Source organism: Dipodomys merriami, unplaced genomic scaffold, assembly GCF_024711535.1.
Source record: "Dipodomys merriami isolate MVZ:Mamm:240054 unplaced genomic scaffold, mDipMer1.0.p SCAF_9, whole genome shotgun sequence".
Classification (NCBI taxonomy): Eukaryota; Metazoa; Chordata; class Mammalia; order Rodentia; family Heteromyidae; genus Dipodomys; species Dipodomys merriami.
The window spans coordinates 43,666,163-43,684,062 of record NW_027206512.1 but is presented as its reverse complement, the minus strand read 5'-3'; the positions used below and the strand labels follow the sequence as shown (position 1 = coordinate 43,684,062).

General features: G+C 45.4%; 2 protein-coding genes across 3 annotated transcripts in view; one reads left to right on the top strand and one right to left on the bottom strand.

Moving 5' to 3' along the window:
- Wdr19 (WD repeat domain 19) overlaps positions 1-11,995 on the top strand; it is a 58,402-nt gene extending 46,407 nt beyond the window's left edge. Inside the window, exons 29-36 of the mRNA XM_070012460.1 lie at positions 1,834-1,911; positions 2,747-2,843; positions 6,578-6,702; positions 7,324-7,405; positions 9,020-9,170; positions 10,354-10,477; positions 11,324-11,400; positions 11,871-11,995. Of these exons, the coding sequence (XP_069868561.1) occupies positions 1,834-1,911; positions 2,747-2,843; positions 6,578-6,702; positions 7,324-7,405; positions 9,020-9,170; positions 10,354-10,477; positions 11,324-11,400; positions 11,871-11,982 (846 nt within the window). The 3' untranslated portion in view covers positions 11,983-11,995. The remainder of the gene's footprint in view (positions 1-1,833; positions 1,912-2,746; positions 2,844-6,577; positions 6,703-7,323; positions 7,406-9,019; positions 9,171-10,353; positions 10,478-11,323; positions 11,401-11,870) is intronic.
- Positions 11,996-15,007: 3,012 nt separating this feature from the next.
- Rfc1 (replication factor C subunit 1) overlaps positions 15,008-17,900 on the bottom strand; it is a 64,817-nt gene continuing 61,924 nt past the window's right edge. For both annotated transcript variants that reach the window (XM_070012461.1, XM_070012462.1), the window contains exons 24-25: positions 16,865-17,056; positions 15,008-16,283 (exon numbers count right to left, since the gene is read on the bottom strand). In XM_070012461.1, coding sequence (XP_069868562.1) covers positions 16,200-16,283; positions 16,865-17,056 — 276 coding nt within the window. In that variant the 3' untranslated portion in view covers positions 15,008-16,199. The remainder of the gene's footprint in view (positions 16,284-16,864; positions 17,057-17,900) is intronic.

Here is a 17,900-nt window from a genome sequence, read left to right as displayed (position 1 = left end):
GGTCCGATCATGGGGCCTGAACTCTAGGCCTGGGCGCTGTCCCTCAGCTCTTCAGCTCAAGGCCAGCGCTCTACCACTTGAGCCAGAGCACCACTTCTGGCTTTTTCTTATTGCTTATGTGATGCTGAGGAATCGAACCCAGGGCCTCTGGCATGCAAGGCATGCACTCTACCACTGAGCCACCTTCCCAGCCCCTGCTGGGTAGAATTCTATAAAACTATACAATGATTTATTTACCCAGCACTCTATTAATTGGCATTTTGGTCAGTTCTGGCTTGGACATAATCATGTCTTTTGCTGGAATAAGCACTCGGCTTTACTGGGTATATAAACAGAATTTAAATTATTAGGTCATAGGTATACATATTTTTAGCAGTAAATAGTAGATACTACCAAGCATTCTTTCCAGACATCTTGGTTGCTCCACATTTTTACCAATACCTGTTAACTATTCTAGTGGATGCATAGCAATACCTCATTACAGTATCCCATTCACTTTTATTGATATTGAGCAGCTTTGCACGTGTCTATTGCCCATTTGAATTTCTTCTTCTGTCAAGTGCTATGCAAAGTCTTTTTTTCCAGTTTGGAATTGTACCATCTTGTTCTTACCAATTTGTATGATTTTCATACATGGTAAGGAATGAAGTCTTTTTTGTCAGATATATGATTGTGAAACCTCTTGAGGTGTGTGCCTTCTGAGGTCTGAAAGTGTCTTGAACAGAATTCTTACATTTTAAAAAAGTCTAATTTGTTAATCTTTTATGGTTAGTGCTTATTAGTCCAAATTAAGAATGCTTTGTCTATCTTAGAGAGAAGACATTTCCTCTGTGTTTTCTATACAAATTTGATTGTTTTGGCTTTTTTATTTAGGTTTATACCCCCTTTTGTGTATGGCATACAATAGAGTTCAAGAATCTTTTTTTTTTTTTTTTTACTATGTCAGTTGTAGGGCTTGAACTCAGGGCCTGGATATTGTCCCTGAGCTTTTCTGCTCAAAGACAGCTCTAGACACTAGGTCAAAACCTAGTTGACCTAGTACCACTTATGAAAATGTCATCTTCACTGGGTGCTGGTGGCTCACGCCTATAATTCTAGCTACTCAAAAGGCTGAGGATAATTCTGGTTCAAAGCCAGCCCAAGCAGGAAAGTCCATGAAACTGTTACCTTCAATTAACTACTAAGAAACCAAAAATCCAAAATCCAAAAGTGGAGCTGTGGCTCCAAGTGGTAGAGTGCTAGCCTTCAGCAAAAGAGCTCAGGCATCCAGGGAAATAAAATGTCATCTTCTCCCCACTGAAGTGCCATGGAATATTTGTCATAGATGAAATGACCAAACATATGTGTGTGTTTTTAGTTTCTTCTCTTGGTTTAGTTATATGTCCTTACCCCTCCTCTTGTTATATATTATATATAGTATATATAATATGTATGTATAATATATGTGCTATATATAATATTATATAGGATATTATATAATCATCTTCCTATCTCTATGAAATAGCTTTTTGTTGGTGGTGGTGGTGGTAATTGTGGGGTTTGAACTCAGGGCCTGGGTACTGTCCCTCAAGGCTGACACTGCCACTTTGAGCCCCAGTGCCACTTTTGGTTTTTCCTTTTTTTGGATATGAGTCTTAGGAACTTTCCTGCCTAGGCTGGCTTTGAACTGCAATCCTCAGGTCTCAGCTTCCTGAGTAGTTAGGATTATAGGTACCCAGCTTCTGTGAGATACTTTTATGTACAGTTCATCCCTTTTCCTCAGCAGCTTCTCTTTTCTCTTCTTGCCTAAGTTTATAACAGTGAAACCACTGGGGTTTTTCTCTTATGGAACAGGTTGGCCAGGCCAAGGATGAACTGCTGACCAACCAGCTGATCGACCATCTGATGGGCGAGAGTGACGGCATGCCTAAGGTACAGGAGACTCTGCTTTGCGGGCTGCTGATTTGTGGCTTATTCAGCCCTGTTCTCACCTGTCACACGTTTGTAATACTGACCTGCAAACTCATCCCTCTGAAAGTGGCCACCAGTCCTGCAGACCATCCCTGCATGTTAGAGACCATTACATGTGTTCACTCATTAGAGCTGGCATCCATCTGTGAAAGAGCCAGATCCTCACCCCTACCAAACACTCCTCACCACCCAGGCTTCCTTAAATATTAGTTTGGTGTATTCTGGGAAAATGGTCATTGAAACAATGACTTTACATTAGGAAAAGGGTTGTGTTTTTGTTTTTTGTTTTTGTCAGTCGTGGGGCTTGAACTCAGGGCCTGAGCATTGTCTCTGAGCTCTTTTGCTCAAAGTCAATGCTCTACCACCTGGAGCCATAGGGCCACCTCCAGTTTTCTGGTAAATTGGAGATCAGAGTCTCACAGACTTTCTTGCCCAGGCTATCTTTGAATCACAAGCATCTGGCTAAGAATACATTTCTAAACAAACGAGAAACAGGTCAGGCACAGACCCTGAAACCAGATCAGAGTGCCCTGGATCCTAGCTCTGCCCTTCTGCTTTGTTTCGAAGTTAGGGTGCTAGCCAGGCTCCTCGGGTGCCCTGAGCACGAACTGAGTTAGCATTTCCTACCTTCTTACAATTCTGATGGCACTAGCCTCTTTATAATCAGCCAACTACCACCTGATCAATCCTCAGTTACTGGCAGATGACCACTATTCTAACTGAAATGGCGAAGTACAGGTTTTTCTCCCCTTGACTGATGAAGAAATTGAAGTTTCTCTAATGGCTTGCGTGGCAGGATGCCAAGTACCTGTTCCGTCTGTACATGGCACTAAAACAATACCGAGAAGCTGCCCGGACTGCCATCATCATCGCCAGAGAAGAGCAGTCTGCAGGTAGGTCCCTTGCTTGTATTGGGTTTTGTGGTATTGGAATTAAACTCAGCCTCACGCAGGCTAGGCCAGCACTGGGTCTCTGAGCTACATCTCCAGGTCTGGGTCCCTAATATATTTTTATAGCCAGATAGTAGAATCAGGCTCTACCTCTTCCTACCCTCACCAGGAAAATGTAGCAAGTTTCCAGTCTAAGGCTAAGGAGGCCACTACTAGAATTCAGAGACGTGGATGGCCAGATGAAGGCCTCCTCTCCGGAACCTCACACTCTCGATCTCTGGGTCAGTGACCTCTGACCTTTCCAGTTCTCAGTCCCTCCTACAGACACACAGCACTTCTTTCCAGTCCATGCATTTAGCATTACCCAGCTGTGACATGTTGCTAAGTAGAAGATCATTATGTCATATTATCATGGATCTGCCCTTTTAGTGTGATTTTATTTGTGTTTCTTTTGACAGTACCTGGATTGAACGCTAAGCCTCTTGCTTGCTAGACAGGTGCTCTATCACTTGAGTCATGCCTCCAACCCCTGTATACCTTGGCTATTTTCAGGTTAGAGTCTCACTTTATGTCCAGGCCAGCCTGGGCTGTGGATCCTCCTACTTGTGCTTCCTGCTGTTGCTGGAGGAGAGGGAAGACACATGGCATAGTGCCCAGCCTTTTCTCCCCCTGTAGCTGGCTGACAGGAGCATGCCAGCACCCCCAGCCACTGGCTGAGATGAAATGCTGCCACTTTTCTGCCCAGGCTGGCGTCACACTGCAGTCTTCCAGTCTCTACCTCCCAAGTAGCAAGGATTACAGGCGTGAGCCACCACACCCAGCTCAGATCGGCTCTTTATAGAGCCACTTACAGAATCTCTAAGTGGTTCTGTTCATTCATATGCTCCATCAATACTTGTAGAATAGGCCAAAGAATTAGTTTTATCTTCCCTAGTTGTTGCAAATCAGATCTTTTTGATGTTCATAAATATGGAACAGAGTTTTAGGAAATATGTAACTGGTCGCCAGTGACTCATGCCTGTAATCCTAGCTGCTTAGGAGGCAGTTCTAAGGATCTAAGGATCAAGGTTCGAAGCCAGTCCTGGCAGGAAAGTCCATGATACTTTTTTTTCTGCCAGTCCTATGGCTTGAACTCAGGGCCTTGGTGCTGTCCCTGAGCCTCTATGTGCTCAAAGCTAGTGCTTCACCACTTAAGGTAGCACTCTACCACTTGAGCCACAGTGCCACTTCCGGCTTTTTCTGTGTATGTAGTGCTGAGAATTCAAACCCAGGGCTTCATGCATGCCAGGCAAGCACTCTACCACAGAGCCACATTCCCAACCCCCATTAGACTCTTACCTCCAGTTAACCACAAAAAAACTGGAAGTGGTGCTGTGGCTCAAAGTAGTAGAGTGCTAGCCTTGAGCAAAAAAGCTCAGGGACAGCATCCAGGCCCTGAGTTTGAGCCCCACAGCTGACACCAAGAAAAAGAAAGAAAGAAAGGAAGGAAGGAAGAAAGAAAGAAAATATGTAACTAAAATGCAACAGTGGTACTCACTATGTTGAAAACGAACTATACAACTTGTATATGGGGATGAGAGAGAAAAACTGGGAGAGAGTGAGGGAAGAAGTGTACTTTTTTTTGTTGTTTTTTGCCAAACTTGGGGCTTGAACTTAGGAGCTGGGCACTGTCCCTGTCCCTCTCTGTGCTCAGGCTAGTGCTTTACCACTTGAGCCACAGCGCCACTTCTGGCTTTTTTGAGTATTTTCTTGGAGATAAGAGTCTCACAGGGACTTTTCTGCCTGGGCTGGCTTCAAACCATGATCCTCAGATTCAGCCTCCTGAGTAGCTAGGATTACAGGTGTGAGCCGCCATGCCCAGCAAGAAATATACTCTTTATCTGACTATGTAACTATAGCCCCCCTGTACATCACCTTTATAATACCAATAAGAATTTAAAAAAGAAAGTATATAACGAAATAAGTCATGACTTGATTCCGCTCATGTTGCTCTGACACCTCCGGTCTGTCAGATGAGTGCTAGATGCTCAGCCGTCAGAGAGAAGGCCAGTTCTACCCTCCAGCTCGCCATTAGATGGGAGAGACTGAAAGCAGGCTCAGAGTTGTTCTCTGCGGTGACAAGTGCTAGACTAGGGAGAGAACTGTGATAATGTCATTAAAGATGACAGGATCAACACCCCCACCCCCACCTCCACCCCCACCCCTCAGCGCACATCCTGAAGGCAGGGGACAGAGAGTGCTGGGGAATGGAGAGAGAAATCCACAAAACTTCCAGCTGAGTTCAAAGGCCCAGACAGCCACCATGAAGAAAATGCCCCCTGCCTGGGGAGGCATGGATGGGCCAGAAAGGGAACGGGCTTTTGTTTTTGCAGTGCTGGGCATTGAACCCAGAGCCTCTGCAGCTGCTCTACCACTGTGTCCTTAGAGGGCTTCCACAAGGTGTGTGCCGTTGAGCTTGACATGCAGCCCGAGGTTTTGAGGCAATTACTATCCAAATGCAGCTCCAGAGGAACTGACAGCCCCGGGCGGTGGGAATGACGGGCATCAACACTGGGCCTGAGCTGCCAGGCCTGTGCTCACACCTGCAATCTTAGCTCATCTAACGGCTGAAATCTAAAGACTGGGAGTTGAAACTCGCCATACAAGAAAGCCTTGAGTATGGGGCTGGGAAGGTGGCTCAGTGGTAGAGCGCTTGCCTTGCATGCATGAGGCCCTGGGTTCGATTCCCCAGCACCACATAAGCAAAAAAAGAAAAAAGCCGGAAGTGGCGCTGTGGCTCAAGTGGTAGAGCGCAAGCCTTGAGCTGAAGAGCTGAGGGACAGCGCCCAGGCCCAGAGTTCAGGCCCCACGACCGGACCCACCCCCCACCCCCCCAAAAAAAGAAAGCCTTGAGTAAAAAACCTCAGGGGCAGTGCCCAGCCTCTGAGTCCAAGCTCTAGTGCCAGAAAAAACAAACATAAAACCAGCAGTGGGCCTGAGTAAGAGGTAGAACTGGAAGGATCGGGGGGCAGGAGGAATCCCCTGAGAAACAGTATGAAATCTAGAAAGACACAACTTTTCCCCAGAGGAACTGACCAGTTTGTTGGGGTTTTTTTTTTGGGGGGGCGGTGTTTTTTTCTCGTTTTTTTGTCCATTGTGGGGCCTGAAGTCTGGGCCTGGGCGCTGTCCCTCAGCTCTTCAGCTCAAGGCTAGCGCTCTACCACTTGAGCCACAGCGCCACTTCCGGCTTTTTTCTTTTTTTGCTTATGTGGTGCTAAGGAATCAAACCCAGGGCCTCATGCATGGGAAGCAAGCACTCTACCACTGAGCCACCTTCCCAGCCCGTGGTTGTTTTTTGTTGGTCGTGGGGCTTGAACTCTGGGCCTGGGCCCTGTCCCTCAGCTCTTCGGATCAAGACTAGCCCTCTACCACTTGAGCTACAGCGCCACTTCCAGTTTTCTGGTGTTTTATTGGAGATGAGTCTCATGGACTTTCCTTCTTGGGCTGGCGTTGAACCACGATCCTCAGATCTCAGCCTCCTGAGTAGCTAGGCTTACAGGCATGAGCCACCAGCGCCCAGCTAGGAACTGACCAGTTTAAGCAGCAGCCATTAAAACAGGCAAAACTGCTGAGTGACTGTGTAGAAGAAATGGCTGAAATATCACAGATCACATAATGAATAAATTCACTTATAAAGGGCCAAAAAAGCCCTCCAGTATCCTCCTTGACAGCAATGCGATCTCCCACTTCTCTTGAAGGAAACTATCGGAATGCACATGACGTTCTCTTCAGCATGTACGCAGAACTGAAATCCCAGAAGATCAAAATCCCCTCTGAGATGGCCACCAACCTCATGATCCTGCACAGCTACGTGCTTGTGAAGGTGAGGTCCCGAGGGGCGGGGCCCGGGCCGCCAGGACTTCCCACCCCGTGGCGTTTCCTCCGGCCACTGCTTCATGGAAGAGAGCAATGTCCTAGGTCTATTGTTCAGGGTTAAAAGCAATAACAGGATGACTGTAATGTGCTGCCCTTTGTGTATAAAGAGGAAAAAGGAATGCACAGCTACTGTTGCAAACAGAATGAGACAGACTGAAAAGACCAGAAATGGTTTCCTAAAGGAAAGAGAGGCCCAGTACCAACGGCCGAACACACAGAGCAGAGGACAGACAGCGGACTGGCTCTGCTCATGTGACCTCCTGACTGACTCCCCCTTTCGCTTGGCTTTCGCATCTTACCACAACTTGATAAAGTTGCTGATGATCCCCCAGGAACAGCCAGGAGGAGATGGAGCCAGGATTTGAATTCATGCCAGGTGTTTTAGGGCAAAGAACAGTGTGAGACTCGGGCCAGCGTGCCAGGGAGCAGCTGGTGGAGGAGACAGCCTGGAATGCTCAGCCAGCACAGGCTCAGGCCCTGTTCTAGACCCCAGTCAAGGCGTTCGGGGGGAATAAAGCAGAAACCAGGGCTAATGTAAGACTGTAAGTGTAACTTGTTTTCACTTCAGATTCACGTGAAGAATGGAGATCACCTGAAGGGGGCACGCATGCTCATTCGCGTGGCCAACAACATTAGCAAATTCCCTTCACGTGAGTACTCTGGGCCAGCGCAGGCCCCACGCTCACAGCTTCCTCCACCTGGTAACTCAGCCCACACCAACACTACGACACAGTGCGGCCGGCTCTCCAGGCCCACCTCAGCCTCTCTGATTCTTGTGCATGTTTTCCAGAAAATAGTTTCCTAGAGGAAATCAGGCCTAAGCAAAAGCTATTGGATGCCCTTCCTGTGGCTCCCACAGAATACAGACCAGTGGTCCCCAGTGTGTGAGAACTAGAGCCAGGGCTGTGCTGGTCACAGAGCTCTGCCATCTGCACGTTCCTAGCACTCAGGTATCCAACAGAAAGCACTGAGAGGAGATCTGGGGCACACTGTGTCCCTTGTCAGTTGGGGAAACTGGTGGGAGCTCTCCCCAAATCCAAGGTTCCCAAGTACAGGCCAGAGGCCCAGCACTCAGGCAGATCTTTCTGAGGTAGCCGTGCTGAGCTGGTGTGCAAGGGAACTTTTCTGCCTAGTTTGTGTTACATTAGTGTACTAGCATTTAACCACCATCAGCCACATGGTCAGTTATTAAGTCTGATTCTGTTTTCAACCACAGTCAGACATCTCCCCTAAGAAAGGTCTCACTGTTCTCACCATTATTCTAAAAGATCTGTCACACACACACAAAGAGTTTGGCTTGTTTTGGGTGGTTTTTTTGGACAGTTAACCAGCGTTTGAACTCAGGACCCCACTTGCTGGCTTCTTGCTTGCTCACATAGCATTCTACCACTTGAGCCCTGCCTGAAGTCCATCCTTCTGATGTTTAATTAGAGATGAAGTCTTGCTGACTTTTCTGTCCAGACTGGCTTCAAAACGTGATCCTCCTAGTCTCAGCCTCCTAAGTAGCTAGTATTACAGATATGAGCTAGTAGAACCTAGCACAAAATTTTTAAGTGAATAGATTTAATGTGACAGGTATGAGCAACCTTTTTCAATAATAGGCCAGATGTTCTTTATACTATTAAGCTAATAAAAATTAGAATTTAATTAGTAGCTTTTTTTTTTTTTTGCTTGTGGGGCCTGAACTCTGGGCCTGGGCGCTGTCCCTCAGCTCTTCAGCTCAAGGCTAGTGCTCTACCACTTGAGCCACAGCGCCACTTCTGGCTTTTTTCTTTTTGATTATGTGGTACTGAGGAATCGAACCCAGGGCCTCAGGCATGCAAGGCAAGCGCTCTACCACTGAGCCACCTTCCCAGCCCCCAGCTTTTTTCTGTATATGTGGTGCTGAGGAATCGAACCCAGGGCCTCATGCATGCGAGGCAAGCACTCTACCACTGAGCCACCTTCCCAGCCTAGCCCATCCTTTTTTTTTTTTTTTAGATTGTGAAAATATTGTACAGAGGGGTTACAATTACATGGGCAAAATAATGAGTACATTTCTTATCAAGCATTGTTGCCTCCTTCTTTGTTTCCCCTTCCTATCCCATCCTCCCCCCCCGCCCCCCCCCCCAAGGCCATCCTTCTTGAAGACAAAGATCCTCTGGGTCTTTGCAGAGTGCAGCGCTCAGAGAGGGGTGGTCTGGCTTTCCTGCAGAACCCGGATGCAGCTGTGCCTGCGTCACTGAGGGCCGCAGCCATGGCGCTTCCCGCTGTTTCTGTTGCAGACATTGTGCCAATCCTGACCTCCACAGTGATCGAGTGCCACAGGGCAGGCCTGAGGAACTCTGCTTTCAGCTTTGCGGCTATGTTGATGAGGCCTGAGTACCGCAACAAAATCGATGCTAAATACAAAAAGAAGATCGAGGGAATGGTCAGGTAGGCCAACACAGCCACTTCTACTGTCTAACCGGAGTTCCCAGGGCACACTTGTTAAGATAGAGCTAAGTCATAGGCTCAATAAGAAAATAGATTTGGGGGTCAGGATAGAGGGATTATATTCAATATAATGCGGGAGAAACAAGTCAAGATCTCTGTGACTCATACACAAGGCCTCATAGTCCAGGACTGGTACCACTGGATTCTGATGCCACCAAGAACAAGATCCCTTGATGCCACCCACCATAGCACAGAGCTTTCCTGCTCATGGTTGCAAAGTAGCTGCTACACCTACAGACATCATATCCCACCTCCAGAAGAAATAATTTAAAAGATGAAATGACCTTTGCCTTTTTATTCAGAGCAGCACAAGACGTAAGAGGCTTGTCATTCTCTCCCCATGTGCCAATCTATAGCTGTGTGGTCCAAAATGGTACCTCCTAGCCACATGTGACTCTTGAAATTTAAGTTAAATAAATAGTTTTTCTCAGTTTTTCACCCTCCCCATATATCAAGTAGGCAAAAGCTACACATGGCTGGCTACACATGGTTGACATACTGGACAGAATAGAATGAGAACATTTCCATTGTCGCAAAGTTCCACGAGAACAGCTGCAGATGGCCCTTGCCAGTTAAGTATCACGGAAGAGAAGGAAGAGAAATACAAAGTTCAACACTCAGCAGCATGTTCTGTGCTATTTGGAGTGTGTCATGAACTCCTCTCACTTGTGAACGTGGACCATGCGATGCCTAGAATTCTGCCAGTCCCAGGTCTTCTTTCTCCTCCATGAAACTGGCCAGCAGCTGGCGGTGAGCCAGAGCTATCTGTTTTGCTATGAAATGGCCGTCACATGAACTTTCCCAAATGTGATTTCTCCCTGAGCCACGTTATGTGAAATGAGGTGGTCTTTTTTTTCTCCTTTTGGTTCTGGTCCTGGGGCTTGAACTCAGGGCCTGAGTACTGTCCTTCAACTTTTCCACTCAGGACTGGCACTCTAGCACTTAAGCCACAGCTCCACTTTGGCTTTTTGGTAGTTAACTGAAGAATCTCAGACTTTCCTTCCTGGGCTGGCTTTGGATATCACTCCTCAGATCTCAGCCTCCTGAGCAGCTAGGATTGCAGACCTGAGCTACCAAGCGCCCAAACTGGTGTTTCTAAATGACACGTGATGCGTTCTCACAGGAGACCTTACACGACAGAGACAGAAGAGACCACGACCCCATGTCCTTTCTGCCAGTTTCTCCTCCCAGAATGTGAACTCCTCTGTCCCGGCTGTAAAAACAACATTCCCTACTGCATCGCCACAGTAAGTTTCTCTGTAATACTTCCTGCCACCTGAGTACTTGATATATATACCATTTTCTTCACTTCTGACATGACCTTAGCCCTCCGATTTCCTACAACATGTAGCATATGATTTCAGTCACCCAAGTGGAACCTTCTATTCATACCCTGTAAGGACCAGGCTGATGGCAGCATTCGGAGCCAGTGTGAGGGAGCAGCACTCGGGATCAGTGGCCCTGGGCTCAATTTTTTTTTTTTTTTTTTGGTCTGGTTGTGGGGCCTGAACTCTGGCCTCCAGGCGCTGTCCCTCACTCAGCTCCTCAGCTCAAGGCTAGCGCTCTACCACGGCGCCACTTCCAGCTTTTTTCTTTTTGCTTAGGTGGTGCTGAGGAATCGAACCCAGGGCCTCAGGCATGCAAGGCAAGCGCTCTACCACTGAGCCACCTTCCCAGCCCTCAAATTTTTTTTGCCCCCTACTGGCTAGAGAATAAGGTGCACTTTGGTTGATGGTAGTGACATCTTCCCATGAAGATCAACTAGACTGACAGAGGGCTGGGTGAAGCCTCGGTGCAGCACCTGGCATGCCATAGCATTTCCTAAGTGGTGGTGTTTATGCATTTTAGGATCCACTATCAGAAAAGTTAAAGTATGATTGCTAATCCTTGGGCCATTAAGCCCTACTTTCAAGGAAATTTTAGGTACTAATATAAAAAAAAATCATTCTGTAAACATAAATATAACAAGTATAATCTAGTTTTAATCAGTGCCATTGCTAAGTGAAAGAGCAGGGATTTCATAACTTATGATTTTCATAATGGTGGGAATTTTTGAATAAAGACTAATTTCACCTTGAACGTACTGTTTGCAGGGCCGGCACATGGTGAAAGATGATTGGACAATGTGTCCGCACTGTGAGTTCCCTGCGCTCTACTCGGAACTGAAGATGTGAGTGCCCATCGTTTCCCTCACACACCTTCCTCCAGAAGTGGGCCTTCCACTCCACCCTTCCTACATCGTGTTCCCCAAAGCCTACCTTTGTCTAAGGCTCTGGGATGAGATCTTCTCATGCTTAAGTTGCATGGGAAACATGCACTGAGGTATAGACAAGCCAGGCACCAGTGGCTCACGCCTGTAATCCTAGCTACTCAGGAGGCTGACATCTGAGGATTGCAGTTCAAAGCCAGCCTAGGCAGTTAAAACCTGAGAGACTTTTACCTCCAATTAACCATCAAAAAGCTGGAAGTGGAGGTGTGGTTCGAATGATAGAGCAATAAAGCCAGGGTTTGAGGTCCCGAGTTCAAGCTCTCCCCACTCCCCTTAAAAAAAGTATAAACGCATTTGATTTTCACATTAGAGTAACCCAAAAGGTAAAGGAAATGTGTTTAATTTCCTCTGAATTTTCCTTCCCCAAACAGCATGTTAAACACTGAAAGCACATGTCCTATGTGTTCAGAGAGATTAAATGCTGGCCAACTGAAAAAAGTTTCAGACTATACACAATACCTGCGAGCAGACATGGAGCAGTGAGCTGCAAGCGGAGGTAAGTGCTCCAGCCAGCCAGGAAGCCGCAGCCTGCGGAAAAAGCAGATGATGCCTGACTCAGCGTCGGTAAAATGCAAGTGTTACACACACACACACACACACACACACACAATGCCTGACTCAGCGTCGGTAAAATGCAAGTGTTACACACACACACACACACACACACACACACACACACACACACTGCCTGACTCAGTGTCGGTAAAATGCAAGTGTTACACACACACACACACACACACACGTTTCCGAATCTTTTCTCCCTCTGTAGTTGTCAGAATAGAATGGTAACTGCTCTCCCCTTACCCTCTGACCTCCATCAGTCTACCTCTAGTGCCTCTACTTCCCTTCTGAAACCTTCCAGTGTTTTAATAGCATCACAAGGTTCTCAGGGATGCACTAGCCCCCTCCCGTCTCACCGGATTCCTCCTCCGTGTTGCAGCACTAGTGTTTGCTGCTCTTCAACTCTACAATTTTCCACAGGCTCTGCCATCTTACAGTCACAACAGCAAGTATGAGGGGTTCCAGTTTGTCCACATTCTCGCCAAAACCCGTCACTGCCTGCTGCCCAGCACAGTGAAGGCTGGCTGCAGTGACTGTGCTGGCTCCTTTTAGACAAGGAAACCTTGATGTGAGCTGTCGGGGAAGCATGCTCTCTGCGCTTTGCTAAGCATGTACTTGCATTTTCTATTCTGCACTGTTGAGACTTCATCAGAAACCATACTGACTGTAGACTATATTCTACCTAACTTTATTATTAAAAGGCATGTTTGTCCTTTCTAGATAAAATGTTCCTGAGAAGTGGCATTTTTCCCCAGGAGGCTGTTTCCCCCCCGGGTGGACTTGGAATGACCACTTCTGGATAGACAAAAAGCAGCAAAGATGGTCTCTCCAGGTAGAGCAGCCAAATAGTGACATATAAACCCTGTTGTTTATTGTACTTTGTATAGTTTCCTCCTCAAAGTCATAATGTTTTATGCTTTGCACTGTTCATAGTAGATAACAGAATTGTAAATATGCAGCCTTTTGATGACTTTTATATTTTGAATTATCTCCTCTAAAATTGTTAACTAGATATTTGTAACCTTTTCCTGGATTTGGAGCTAGAGATAAAGGAAAACAACTTTGAAAACACACTATGAAGTCTGCCAGTAGAGATTAATACTGTAAACAACTTCACATAGGAAGTTTAGAAAACTGGGTGCTGGTGGCTCCATGCCTATAATCCTAGCTACTCAGGAGGCTGAGATCTGAGGATTGCGGTTCAAAGCCAGCCTGGGCAGAAAAGTCCATGAGCCTTTTTATCTCCAATTAACCACCAGAAAACCAGAAATGATGCCATGGCTCAAAGTGGTAGAGCACTGGCATTGAGCAAAAGAGCTCAAGGGACCACAGCACCCCAGGCCCTGAGTTCAAGCCATACAAGTAGGGGGAAAAAAAAGCCTATATAGCTGGGTGCTTGTGACTCATGCCTATAATTTTAGCTACTCAGGAAACTGCAATCTGAGGATTATGGTTTGAAGCCAGACGAAGCAGGAAAGTCTGTGAGATGTATCTCCAATTAACCACCAAATTAATTCACCAGCCGTAAGTGAAAAAGTTAAAGAATAGTGCCCAGGTCCTAGGACTAATGCCCGAGTACTGGCACCAAAATAAGCAAAATAAATAAAACACCAAACAACAGTAAAATCAGTCTTAAATTAAAAGAAAGAATAAACAATAATCTATGCCTGATCATCCCGAACATGTGGAACTCCTTTCGGTCAGATGACCTTTGAAAACACTATCTGGAATGAAGATTCCAGATCCTTTTCCCATATCATGCTCCAAGGAAATCCATTACTTTTCCTCCAACTTCATGTCCAGTGTCTCCAAAGTCTGAGCAGCTGACAGAAATGAGTCTTAGAGCAAACTCTGAGTTGGATATGACTTTCCATATGGCCTCCAGCAACTCAAGCATTACAACAATCATATGAGCCGAGGCAGGATTGAAAGTATCAGTGTTCTAGGACATCCAAGTAACTCACCTGAAAGTCCTCCAGCTTCATGATCTGTCCTTCCTTTCCAAGAATAGTCAAGGCCGTGGGTCCCCTGCTTCTTCCTATAGCCTGATTAGAAGGATGTTAGAAGGTCATAGAGTAAGAGCCACAGCAACTTGGGATCTGTGAGGCTGAGCACTTGTTTTGTGATTTACAGACATAATGGTACCAGAAGATATTGGAAGATATTTATCTTCATATAATAATCTGTTCTGCATTTAGAACTTCAAGACATTAAATGATGCTATAGGACTTCCAAAATTAAAAACAAGGATAAGGTTGAACAGTTATCAAAATGGCCTTGGTTCAGTGGATCTTTGAGCAAGTATGCAGGTTTGTGTTGCCAAGATGTGCACCAGTAGATCCCTAAAAGCCACTTCATTAATGCATACACCTCTTAGATTTATATAGTCAGACTTCCACAGAACCAAGCCTACCCCACCATTACTTCCAGGCACCTCATGCTCGAAAGCCTCAAAGAAGCAGACAGGTCTATAGTATCACCCTTCTGTAGCAAAGAGCATATTTACAAATTCTAATTCTTTTTTGCCCCCCAAATTCTAATTCTTAAAAGAAATGTTAACTGCTATATACTGTCCCAATCAGGTTGACAGCTTTCATAATTAAAAGCAACAGCGAGTAAGTGAAGGACACCATTTGTTGCTCTGGCAGGTAGATGACAGGCCCTCATCTGGGATGTACAGAGCAACCATGACTTGGAAGTAAGAAAAGTGGAACTGTAGCTCAAGTGGTAGAACACTAGCCTTGAGCACAGTGAGGCTCAGAGACAGTGCCCAGGCTCTGAGTTCAAGCCCCACAACCAACAAAAACAAAAAACAAACCCATAACCCAGAAGAGAAATGAAGAAATATAGTTAGGAAACCATTCTCCCCCTCCTGGTGAGGAAATCTTCGCTAATGCAGCATAGTTTCCAGCCAGGCTTTACCAAAGAGGAACAAGAGGGGCAGGGCTCGGTAGGCTCAGGCTCAAGACAGTGTTTTATTTCCATAATGAATCCATGAAAGACACTGGCAAATACTGAATGTCTCAACAACTTTACACTGTCTCCCAACAAGAGTATCAGTTCTTAAAGACAGGGAACACCATTTATTTTACATTCCTCTTTAGCATATGCCTCATGGAGGCAGCCCAGACCTCAGAGCATTTACTGTCAAAATTAAAAACTAAGCTAGATCCACAACCCCAGGCACGCAAGCTGAAGTTCCAGTAGGGTTTGAGGACTCCATCACAAGACAACGGAATCTTCCAGGGACAAAGTAAACCAAAGCCATGTTCATTAGATCCCAGCCACAGTGATCCTTACAGTCTGACCCAGCCTAGAGCCTGGGTTGAAACTGAAGGATGGCAGCAATGCCCAGCAATCGCACTGAGTTCCCACACCCTCCATCTACCCTGATGTGCCCCATCCTGCGGTCGCCACTGAGGCCTGGGAATTCCAGCTCTGAAACTTCAACTGCTGAAGGTTTGTTCTGTGTCTCTGGTTAATTAGGAACAAAGTGAGTTTTTTAATCCAATCATTTGCGAATTAATAGAGTAATATAGCAACATCATATTTTGCTGTACAAGATGACAATCTTGAAAAAAGTTTGTACATGAATCATGTGGAACATTTTTTATTGCTAATGTATACTTCATAAGATATTTGACAATATACAAAAAGACTACCCAGTTCTAGGTGGTGATTGCTTTGTAGTCAGATGATTTATTTACAAAATTTCACCACATAATAGGAACTACCTTTAAGGAAAAAATAGCATTGGTCCGATTCTATAAAGGTCATTAGGATAAACTCAACCCTATAAAAGTTATCTTAGGCCCATTGCTCCCAGTTATTATTAACTACAATCTGACTCCAAAGCCCACAAGTAATGTTTAGTCCTAATTCTGCATAGTCATTTTGAAGCAAAACAATCTAATTAGATGGGCAGAGACAGTGGAGGACCCAGGCAGTCCTATGAACCTCTATAAGAGGTGTATGTGAGCCAATGGCCACACCCTCCAGCTGGACCATACTTCATAAGGAACCACCGGTGACCCACTGCGCCACACACAGATCCTCTACAAGAAAACAAAGCTGTCTCCACAAAAACAGGACTGGTCAGGAGGAGTCATCACAGTGGCTGCTGGTAGCAGAAACTGGTTTCATTTCTTCAAACTTTTCCCTTTTCCTTTTTTTGATTCCTTATCTTTTTCTGGTTTTGATGACTTTGAAGATTTTGTCTTTTTCTGTTGGAGGGAAAAGATGCACACAATAGTTAACTGTGTTTATGAACAAATGAAAAGTTTTCTCTACAATAAGCCTCATGGTTACCTGCAGTTTTCCTGTGAGAGGCCGAGGCCAGTATGTAGTATATAGTGAGTTAAGGCCAGCAGGTACTATATAAATTGTGTATGTGGATGAGAACGTACATGCCAGTGGCCAAAGAAAAATGTTCTCTTTTTTTTTTTTTGGTAGGTTGTGGGGCTTGAACTCAGGGCCTGGGCGCTGTCCCTGAGCTCTTCAGCTTAAGGCTAGCGCTCTACCGCTTGAGCCACAGTGCCACTTCTAGTTTTGTTTTTTTTACTATAGCCCATATAAACCATCAGAATGATGGCCCACTCTCTTGCTATTTGACTCTTCTACTACTAGAAGAAACTATAAAAATGAAATCTCTCCCTCTACCACCCTTAGTCATGATGAACAAAAATTGAAGTATGTTCAGCTTACTTTGCACCTTGCTGAATAGGTCCTACTATTCACCTGGCACATTACGTAGGGGGAAAAAAAACATCTATAATGGAGTGTTTTCGGTAGGTGAGGAGCCTACCTTGATCATAGCATCATTCTCTAGACCATCCTGGTCTTTCTCATCAGACTGAGAGTCATCTTCCTGTAACTCTTCATTGTCTTCAGGATCCAGAACTGGGCCTATGCTGGATCTAGACGCCCTTACCACCTGAAGCGCATATGGAGTGAGGTGGGCCTCCTTATTGTAAGCTCTTGTGAAGGCTGCTTTCACCTAAAGGAAAGGAGCAAAAGGAGGCTGTTGAAAAACCTAAAGGCTAAACGATCCTTTTAAACCCTTAGCTTTCAGAGCCCCTTGAAGCTATGAAGAAAATATTTATGCTCATACACATGAGTGGAAGTACATGCGTTTTTCTACAAAGACATTCTCTATTTTCCTGGCCCATGACTCAAGATTAAGAACCAGTATCTGGGAACTTTAGGCAAAAACAAACCACAAGTCATCTTAAGTCATATTTTTACATATTCAGCACTCTCCCCATTTCTAAAAGTAATAAGCAAAGCTAGTCTGGGAATAAATTGAAAAGGTGTCCTCTAAAATTATCACACAGGCACAGGATTGAGTGTTGCATATCACATATCCATGTTATATCACTCTAGTTTTTTAGTGCGCATTACACAAAAACAGGACGTGTTTTTATACAGTAGATTATGGAATAGAAAAATTATGCAAGTCCTCAGACAATAAACACCCTTTCACTTTTATAATCCATACTTCACCATTCCCTCACACTTACTTCCCCAGATGCATTCCTCTAGTTTTAGAAGGAATGCGTTTTTATTTGCTTCTCAGATATGAAACCAACATAAAAATGCTACTTGGGAAACTGAGACCAGGAAGATCATGATTTAAGGCCACCTCAAGCACAAAAATTTGAGACCATTCCTCAACTGTCTGTCATCTTACCTACACAAGAAGCTGAGACTAAGTGGATAGCGATTGTAAGCCAGCTTGGGCAGAAAAACCCTCAAGACTTAATCTCAATGGAAGAAGGTAGGTGTGGAGTACTCCTGTCATCCCAGCCATGGCAAGAAGCCATTAAAATAGGCAGATCATG